The following is a 10,463-nucleotide window of genomic DNA, read 5'->3' on the forward strand; positions in this document are numbered from 1 at the left end:
AGATCCAATGGCTCAAAGGTGCGCAGCACGGTGCTGCACACAGCACCATCCCCCAATTCATCAATTATGGTTGAATACTCCCGGCTTCTTCAAAATTTTCGTATTTTTTTCACCTCCCATATAGGACATAGGAGCGGTTAATTTTATAAGTCTCATTGAGTGTATCATGTTATCACAAAGATAAATGTAGATCATTCATATATACCTAAAATCAAAAATTGTTCGACCAAGCTTATGTCGAAATCATATCAACTTGATTTTTAATTAACTTCCATATATACACATTGACATTTGCCAAACCAGTGCTTCAACTTATCTAATGTACATTGGTGATAAATCTCTTTTTACATTACCATTACATAAGCAAATCTCGATTCATATCTTCATGGTATTTCCACCCCAAGGCTATTGCGACCCTACTAATAATGTCACGAATAATGTCACGAAGAAATGTAAAAATATCCAGCCTTTCTAGCTTTGAAAATCACATTCTTCCCTCAAAAAATGCTACTCTACGTACCTAACGGGAAAACTGCTCGACTGTCCCAGCCATTAAGCTAATTATTCTATTGGCGGGTACAAACTGTTCCCCACTCTCTCTCTCTCTCTCTCTCTATGTGGATTCCAGCAACGAGAACCTCAAGTTCTTCATTTAAATAAGCTGGTTCAATTTTACAGACAATTCAAGAGCAAATCAAATTGGAGATTAAAAACCGTGAGGGGAAAATTTCAAAAACAGGGATAACTTTATGCCGCATTTCGGTAATTAATTAACCCCGTTTTTGGTGTCCTTTTGTTCTGTAGTGGTAGTACCGTAGTGGGGAGGGGAGAATTGGGCCCAATCACCGGTGCCTTCCTTGAGAGCCGCCTTTATTCTTGGCAAAGAAAGTATTCTTTGGCTTTGGAATCTCGTGAATATCCATCACCTGAATCGTTCTTTGCTTTTTGGCTTCAAAAAAAAAGAAAAGAAATACTACAACTTACAAAAGCAGAATCTCGGAAAATAGAAGATAGGAAACAAGAAAGTATTAGCGTTCTGTGCACCATTCGAGCCATCAGTTCGCCAATCCAATGGTCCAAATTTCATTTCGGCAATGAATGGCTCGGATGCTGAATGGTGGAGATGAGATATGGACCATTAGATTGCCGAACGAGCGGCTCGGATGGTACTATGCACCCCCACACAACACCATCCCCTTGCCGACATGGTGTCGTCAATTCATTCATGTTTGCCCACATAAGCCCGCTGCAAGTACACGTGGCCAAGCATGAATTGTATCTGTGACACCACGTCAGTACACCATGTGGTGTACTCGTTTCACAAAGTACTTTTCTAAAGGAAATTGTCAAAAATAAAAACCATTCTGAGCTTCTTGGTAGTTCTCGTGAAGACGTTTCCTAGCTGAAGCCAGCCTTTCATCTATGTTTGATTCCTTTTGTTCTCTCTGCAAAATTACCATGAACTTGATTCAAATATGGACTTTGCAGAAACTGTTTCCAAAACAAAGACACTCTAGGTATTCATTTTCTCGGGGAAATGATAATCAAACATTTTTTTTAATCAGTATATTCAAACATGTCAATGCATCATTGTTATGTTTTCTTAGAGCAAGTCCACCTGCATGTCAAAACCCTTTGCTATTGCTAAAATTTAGCAAAAGTACAAAAACGGCTGCCTATCGAGTAGAGCCAAATTTGCTGTCAAATTTTGACAAGTTTGCTGAGCAAAAAAATTTTGACAAGTTGCCAAATCAAGGGCAAACACGTTTCAAATCAAAAGGTTTTTAAAACATGGTTTTGAGCAAATTTGGAACCCAACCCATCTTTTCGGAAGAACAGAAATATGTTTTCAAATTCCCAAAACATATTCCACACTAAAATCAAATGGTTACTAGAATGAAACGATGTTGTTCCATTTTTTTCTTTCAATTTTTCTCAGTAACCAAACAGACTATTTTTTTGAGTAACAATAACAAATCTAGATAGGGTACCTTAACAATAGGAGGGGCAGAAGCAGATATGGGAAGGGAATGTGACTGTTTGGCAGGAGCATCTCTTCTAGGAATTGGTTTTGGTTTTGGTTTTGGTTCTGGTTCTGAATAGTTCTTGTCTGAACCGGAACTCCCATCTACAACACCCAATTGGTTAGCATATACCAAATCATGATTGCATCACATGCAGAAAAGATATACTCCAGAAATCAATCAAATAGAGAAAGAATAAACCAAATTGAGATTGGAATCAGATTCAGTAGTTACTGTGTGGATTTGGAGAGTACGCGAAATCAGGAACCTGTAATAAAGGCAACAACTTTTAGATCTCAAAAGTTTTCCAATTTCCATTTACTTTTTTTCCAGTCAAGAGAAAGAAAAATGCATCACAGGAGGCAAAGTTTGTAATTTTCCAAAATCTAGTACTTTTGAGAAATCATTTTTCAAAAATTAAAATAATTACCATTTTTCTAACTTAGTACTTTCTTTTAAACCAAATTATTTTCAAGGATTAATGTATATACGTTATATTGCCTTTTCTTAAAAATCATTCTTTTTCAAAAGAAATTGATGGAAACACTTGTATTTGGGAAAATTATAAGTCAAAACATTTATCGAAAATTGATTAAATCACAACGCAAGTACTAAAAATTGAAACCAACCAATTCAACCCCTTAAACGGTCCTTCTTCCAATCCGGTCATCTAAAAAATAAAAAATAAACCTTAGATTTCAAAACCGACTTCTTTATCTAAGCCCAAAAATTATACTCCTATAACATAACTTTTTTTTTTTAAACATAGCTCAAAAAGCATTTTTGTAGGCTCTCTTTTTTCCAATACCAAAAAAGTCTAAACGACGTACTTATAAAGGAGTAATTTTTAGGCTTTCTTTTCAGGCAAAAACCAAAAGAAGAAAATGAACTCTTTTTTTTTTTTTGTAGACAACCCAACCTGGTGATAACCGTTTTGGGCATTCCTCGGCGGTACGCTCTGCAGCGGGGAGTCTCCATCAGCTGCCGCCATTAGTAAACCTCCTTTTCAGTTCAAATAACCAGTAATTCTAAAAAGAGAAAGTACTAGAGAGAGAGAGAGGAGGAAGGAGAGAGTACGGGGCTTTAGAATGAGTTTCTGTCCAGTTTGCAACGATCCAGTCCTCTGAAGTTTTGGTATGATACTCTTCTCAATGATTCGTTAAAGTGAAGAATTCCGATCATTTTTTTTTCAAGTTTGAAAATGATCCATGACTGGTCAAATGAAAAGGATTCACGACCGGTCCAAACTAGATATGACTGGACCGTATCAAACTGGACTGGAACTCAGTTATAGGAATTTCGCGTGAAATTACCAAGGAGAGTAGAAGAAGCGTGCTCATCTGTTTCCTTCAATTTGACCCATTCATCAACCAAGTCTTTCCATTTTCTGTAAAAGAACCAACAAACAATCCTAATCCAACAACTTCCTAAACTACAACTACTCTTTGTATAAAGCTGCAAAAATCACGATTTCCAGAAATAAAAAATAAAAAATAAAAAAGAGAGTATTTTTCAGTTCAAAATCTACAAACCTGACGAGTTGTTTAACCAGTCTCCGCACTTCATTCGAAGGGTGCTTCCTCAAGTGATTCACATGCCTCCCAATATCGGTTTCCTGAAAAATGGGCAGAGAGAGAGAGAGAGAGAATGTAGCAGATTTAGATAACAAACAGAGCAGAAAATATTTGTTCATGAACAAATGTGTGAAACCAATGAGAAAGAATTGACCTTGAGAGCTTTGAATGTTATATCCATATCTGCTAGGCCTTGAAGCAATTCAACCAGAGAATCTTCAGACTGCCAAAAAAAAAAACACTGAAAAATCAAGTCTAGATCAACAAAAACAAATGTTCTAATAATCGATAGGCGCTAGTCGGACTGAGGAAGGACTCCTATCGCCGAGTAATCGGCCGCCTAGTCGGCTGCCTAATTTAGGCGTTTTACCACCAGAAAGGCAAACCATCAAAATCACTCACTACAGCAGAGTTCATACAAATTGCTTATTACTAAAACACAAACCTCATTAAACTGATTCCAATAAAAAGCACCAAACAGGGAAGTAAAATTGAACCAGTCATGTCTACCTGGTCTGGATCTTCAATCTGTTCTTTGATTCTCAGAATTTTGGTTTCTTCATCATCATCGAACAAATCCCCAAACAGATCTCGGACCCGTTCATCTTCTCCTCCTCCTTCTTCTTCTCCGTCCTCAACGTCGTCGTTCCCGTGAACGGTCCCCGGGGTCGAAAAGGGCGAACCTTGCTTTTGATTTTCGCCCATCTCGATCGAGACCTTGTGTTTCTCCTCGACTTGCAGCCTCCGACGACCGTCCACGTCGCAGTTCTCGCAGCGCGACGTGGCGGCGTAGAGGCGCTCCACGATTAGGTCTCTCCGGTCCTTCAACTCCTTCCCGTAGTCCGACGAAGCTACGCTGATCGCCGCGTCGATTATCTCCCACACGTTTACTCCTGAATTCGACAGAATCGTCCGAAACTCATCCAAATCCATCCCAGGTCTCTCTCTCTCTCTCTCTCTCTCTCTCTCTCTCTAGCTTTCTATAGCTCTTCTAAAAAATTGGCGCATACATGTCAATATACATCTGTATATGCGCTCTCTCTAGCTTTCTCTCTACTATTAAGACCAATTCTCTCTCTAAAACTCTGTCTAATCCGTCGATGACTTCTGTCAAATCCGCCGACGATTGTAGCTCTGCTCAAAACTCGGTAGATATAAAAATACACATCAACACATGTGCATATACTCTCTCTCTCTCTCTTTCAAAATATCATGCGCCGATAAGTAGAGCTGTATTTTCAGCCAAAAAATACAGAAGTATCGGTAAACATATGTATAAAGCTTTCTCTCTCTCTCAAGTAATTGCAAATTCAATGAGAAAGATATCAGCAATTACGTCACCGGATCGGGAAATCAGTAAGACATGATTTCTGAGAAAAACAGATTCAGATTCAAGAAACCCAACGTCGTCGACCAATTACCGAAAGTAGGCTCAGAAGCCCATAGATCTGAGTCAGAAACGCACAGCCGCAAGAGAGAGAGAGAGAGGGAAACAGAGAGAGCTAGGGAACCTTTTTTCCTGAAAGGGTCGGAGTTGTTGGCTTATTTGCGGATATACCTCGAGGAAGTGTCCAGAAATTTCGAGGAACATCCGAGGGTATGAACGTCCGAGAACGAAATTTCGGAGCTTTTTTCTTTCTTTTCCGTTTTCGGTCTGGATTTGGAATTTTAATAAGTTTTCGTGGGGTTTTCTGTGAATATGACTTTTGAAGTGGCAAACGTTTTCCGGGGGTGCCGCTATTCGCAGCCTTTTATTTACTCTCGTAGCTCACTAAATTTCGGTAAATGATTGTTGAAAATCATAAATAACATTTCGATAAATTGCTGTTGAAAATAAGATTATATTTCGGTAACTACATATCGAAAATATGTTCAACTTTCGGTAAACAACTGCCGAACATGCATTTTCGGTAAACATCTGTTGAAAAAAATATTATATTTCGGTAATTGGACGCTGAAAATGTATCTCAATTTCGGTAACTAACTGTCGAGTATAATTGAAAATTTTTAACGGGCTATGGAAGTAAATAGAGGGCTGCGAATAGCAGCGCCCTTTTCAGGATCTGTACTCTCTCTCTCTTCTGTCTGTTCCACTGATTTTGGTTTGTTATGGATTCGGATGACAGCGCAAGGAGACAAAGAGTGAGGAAAGAGAAAGTCCGACCACTCGGGGTTTTTATTTTCTTTAATGACAAGTTGATGTATATTTTATTTTACTATATACTCCTATGAAAGATGGAATCAGATCCTCGACCTCCTCTCGGACCTTCGTCACAAAATGCGCGTACTTGAACAGATATAAAAGGGTTTTTCAAAAATATCTCAAAGCTAATTTACGTTACAAGAACGACAATTGAGAACGAAAAATGTTGAACCAAAATGAGAATGCAAGCATAAGGATTGAAAGCCAGAACAAATGTCCAAACTTTAAAATTATTGACCTAGCTTAAGCTCTTTTTGTGTCTTATTTGGGCTCATTGATTGGTTCGCCCGGCCCATTTGAATAATCGAAATTGTTAATTTTTTTAGAGTTTATCGAGGACATTATTCTCGTTAAAAGACTCCCAAATTTTATATTGACTATTGGTTTATATGTTTTGAAAACATGTCTCTAATCCTAAATTTGTTCACATAAAGGTGTTCCGAAAAAAATCAACTAACATCAAATATTTATGTTTTGTGTCGCTAATATTTTTTACGAGCTTTAAACAATGGACAATTTCAATTATTGTAATTAAAATGTGCCTATAAGGCCCAATAGTAATCGGAGAGCAGTGGCGGAGTGACATGGTGGGGGTGGTGTCACCCGACCCCATATTTTGAACTGTGTTTTTATATTAGTGTAATTTTATTAAGTAGTCCTACTTTCGACAACTTTACGAAAAAATCATCCTAGTCATATTAATACGAATATAAAGTACAAGTAAAACAACAAAACAAAATACAACAAAAATAGCAAACCAAAAACAAAAAAAAGTTGCGTGAAATCAAACATTGAAGCCAGACCCAACAATCAAACTCGTGAAGGTGGATGAAGTGACCAAGATCAGTAGCAACTGGAGCTCATTCTTGCCATACACTAAAGAACCATCACTGGATCCGTTGCGAATGCCGCCACCATCGCTGATGAATCGCTCAAAAATCCGTTGATAAAGCCAATCAAATTCAAAAGCCAAAACTCAAATTTGATCCCCCAAATCTTGCTTTTGATTCCAAAAATGACGGAGAGAAACGGAGATCTTGCCTACCAAGGAGAAAGTCTCAACCATCTCACAATTATAGAGGTAGGAGATAAGGAGAAGAGAAGGGGAAGGGGGAGGCAGGGCCTACAAGGGTGAGGGGTTGGGAACCTTCATTGAGACACACTCTCCCTAGGAATACCTAGATAGGATCATGAGAGAATTGGACCAATCTCATGTTTATTTTAGATAAAAACAAATCCTACCAACTGCAAAATCCAAATCCAATTACACGGATATACAAGTAACCTTATTATTTTCACATTTACGAACATCATGCAAGAACACAAAAGAAATCTCATCAAATAATACCATTTTCGAATCTAAATTTTAGTTCCACCACTGTCAGAAAGGATGTTGTTTCTTCTACAATAATTTTTTGATGAAATTACACGGATATCCCCTCATCTATATATTTTAGATAGGATCACAAGAGAATTGGACCAATCTCATGTTTATTTTAGATAAAAATAGATCCTACCAACGACAAAATCTAATTACACAGATATACAAGTAACCTTATTGTTCTCACATTTACGAACAACATGCAAGAACACAAGTGAAATCTCATCAAATAATACCATTTTCGAATCTAAATTTTAGCTCCACCACTGTTAGAGAGGATGTTGTTTCTTCTACTATATTTTTTTGGAGAAATTACACGGATATTCCCCTCATCTATATATTTTAGTCACGGAGACTGCTAACGTTTAAAACCGCCATTCAGACCCCTCATCTATATGAAATAAAAAATTGGTCAACTTTGTTAACGAAATAAGGGGAAATGACGATTCTACTCCTTAAAACTCACCCACACTGACCCCCTTGTCTATAAAACAAAACAAAAAAAAAAAAATTTGTCTACGCTGACTGACCACGTTGTTCCGTGTCAAAAATATATTTATAAAACCTTGGAATTAACTACTACTCCGTAGAATAATGGTCAAGACCGAGTATCGTTCCGATGGAGACAGTATGGCTAAGTTACAACAAATTCAATTAACTTCTAGATTAATTCGGGCAAGGAAGTTTGGTTGTTTGAATTTGGAGAATTTATTAAACTAAGAGAAATAATTAAATGGAAAGTTTGTAACGATTGGAGAGAAAATCTAGAGTTTGAATCCACCTCGACCGCATAACTCAAACATGCATAGGTAAGATTAATTATTCGAATCAGAAGGGATTATTGTGAAGGCTTGCAAACCTTAGCAATAATCGTCAAGAAAATTATTGAGTTGTTAAAAGGCATAAATTATCCCATAGCACGGACCGTCTCAGAAGTACGGTCTAGCCGCCTAACAGCACGGCCCGTCTTACGAGTATAATCTATCTCAGAATTCCAACTACAATCGATGAAAATCATTGTAGAACTCGTATTTGAAAGCATGCATACAAATACTCAATAGATTAAAACCATCAAAATCATTTCATTCAATTGAAACGGAAAGGGTTCTTAGTTATACAATCGATCCGAATAATAAACCTAAAACCCATACATAAAATAAAGTTACTTGGTGCGAAGTTTCATCTTCCCCCTAGAAAAGGGGTTTAGCCGGCCATGGAGAAGAAAGAAGCGATCGAGATTGAAGAAGACATGGAAGACATGAACAAATCTTCCTATCTCGCCTCTTTCTGTCGTCTCTGGAAAAGTAAAAGTAACCTAAATAATAAACTAAAGTCTACTTTTATAGTTAGCCCAAAACAATAAGACTCCAAAACGTAAAGCTGATTTCCGTTTGCACCGTCTGCTGTCCGCTGGTCCGGACCAGCAATTACATTGGCTGGACTAGAAAAACAGCTTTGTTCATATCGTGCCCAACCTTGGTCATCCGAACCAACCATGCCTTGGTCCGGACCAGCGAGACCAATCTTCACCTTTTCGCTCCTCTTCTCATCGTGGATCCTTCCGGAACATCCTTAACTCATGATTATTACTCCAAATTCTTTCCGAATGCTCCGTAAGCCCTGAAACAACATAAACCAATTAAAGCTCGTTAAATAACATTAGATAGGACCGACAAAACCTAAGTTAATGGGAATAAACGGGTGCTTTTCAGCACCTATCACTGACCATTTTATCTTAACGGTCTTTTGACAAAAAGATGTTGATTGATTAACAGTTATAGATGATGGGGTGTTTTTGGACATTTTTAAAGATTATGAGGTATTCGATCTTATCCAAAACGTATAGATGAGGGGTTTTCGTGTAATTTTACCTTCATCTTTTTTTTTTAAATCAATTGTTTTCTTCTACTACTACAGGTTGACTGTGTGGATCGAATTGAGATCATATCTTTATCCACATTCTCTCATTACTTTTCAGTCTATTCTACCCTCTATCATTTTGCCACGTGAGAAGTTTTCAAAGTGGACCCACTCATACATTCAAAGTGCCTTCGAATTTTTATTGGGAAAGTGTGGTTGAACTTTTAACTCGTTTTCAAAGCAAGAAAATGAACGGTCCTGAGGCAGGTAGCTAGGTACAAAGTAACTTGTAAATTTAAAGAGAAATAATATTGACATTTTAAAAATTGATGCAAACACTTTAAAATTAATGTAACTCCAAAGTCACTTTCTTTTATTTTTTGGAGTGCCTGCATCAATTTTTGGAGTGTCAATATCATTTTCCTATTTAAATCGAATAGTCAGTCCATCGTTCAAGTTTCATTTAATTTTCAGAACAGTAGGATGATATTAAATGTAACTCAATTATTCTTTGAATTGATTTTGAATAAATTTTTACTCATGTTGGTTATGAAATTTTTAAAGAGAGCTTATTGATTATCATAGTGGATAATTCGAGTTTAAAAAATATATATTTACAAGTTCAAAAATATGTTCAAGTATGGGTCTCAAATGAACTTTTTTTAATCGTGAGTTCAAATAGTTTGGTCGTTTAATATTTTAATGGTTGGTTCCCTCGAAAACTTTGATGAATCTTTATTTGCCAACCACATACTACTAGGTTTTTATGAAGGACTTTACTACTCCTAAAGCAATACTTTTACTTTCTTTTTTTTTATCTTCTTTAAAAGGAGCAAATGATTTTTGTCGTGTCCCTCAACAATTTAGGCTGCCTTTGACATAACATTTTGTCGCTTTTAGTGCGGTCTCTGTTTTTTTTTTTTTTAATTGATTCTTATTATGTTTGAATCAAATTTTTAAATCACATCATTCTTTTATGAAAGAAACTAAAAAAGTATAAAAATATTAAAGTTTAAAAAGAAATTATAAAATACGACATAAAAATTCAGAAAACAGCTAAAAGGACTGCTCCAAAAAAATAGACCAAAAGTTGGGTCAAATTGTGCCGTATAATACTTCTGGAGTCCTTTTACGAAAGTTTGAAATCCGTCACCGGACTCCACTTTTGACTTCTAAAAGAGCATCTCTTGTTTATTAAATCATTTTACTGCTATTTTACCATAATAATATATATAAATGTTATTTTTATATGAATTTGTTATGACCAAGATTCTAAATATTGTACCGGTTTTTCTACAAGTATAATCGATACATACCGATACCGGTCAAATACTGGATACCTTTTCGGATTTAAACTCTATAATACCATAGGGGAACTTAATTAGCCATCATTTTTACCATACTTATTTAGGTTTACGTTC

General features: G+C 36.6%; 1 protein-coding gene across 2 annotated transcripts; it reads right to left on the reverse strand.

Moving 5' to 3' along the window:
• Positions 1-629: 629 nt before the first annotated feature.
• On the reverse strand, positions 630-5,322 carry LOC131303468 (probable mediator of RNA polymerase II transcription subunit 26c). Of its 2 annotated transcripts, none has more exons than XM_058330343.1 (10): positions 4,656-5,322; positions 4,109-4,584; positions 3,753-3,821; positions 3,557-3,639; positions 3,338-3,411; positions 2,944-3,005; positions 2,259-2,292; positions 1,992-2,128; positions 1,361-1,445; positions 630-949 (listed from the first exon to the last, which is right to left on the reverse strand). In XM_058330343.1, exons 2-10 carry the CDS (start codon positions 4,529-4,531, stop codon positions 843-845), a joined length of 1,074 nt encoding a protein of 357 aa, XP_058186326.1. In that variant the 5' UTR covers positions 4,532-4,584; positions 4,656-5,322; the 3' UTR covers positions 630-842. The 2 variants fall into 2 exon arrangements, with proteins under 2 accessions (XP_058186326.1, XP_058186325.1); XM_058330342.1 differs by having other exon boundaries at positions 2,944-3,026.
• Positions 5,323-10,463: the final 5,141 nt, after the last annotated feature.

The sequence above is a fragment of the Rhododendron vialii genome, chromosome 10a (assembly GCF_030253575.1).
Source record: "Rhododendron vialii isolate Sample 1 chromosome 10a, ASM3025357v1".
Lineage (NCBI taxonomy): Eukaryota > Viridiplantae > Streptophyta > Magnoliopsida > Ericales > Ericaceae > Rhododendron > Rhododendron vialii.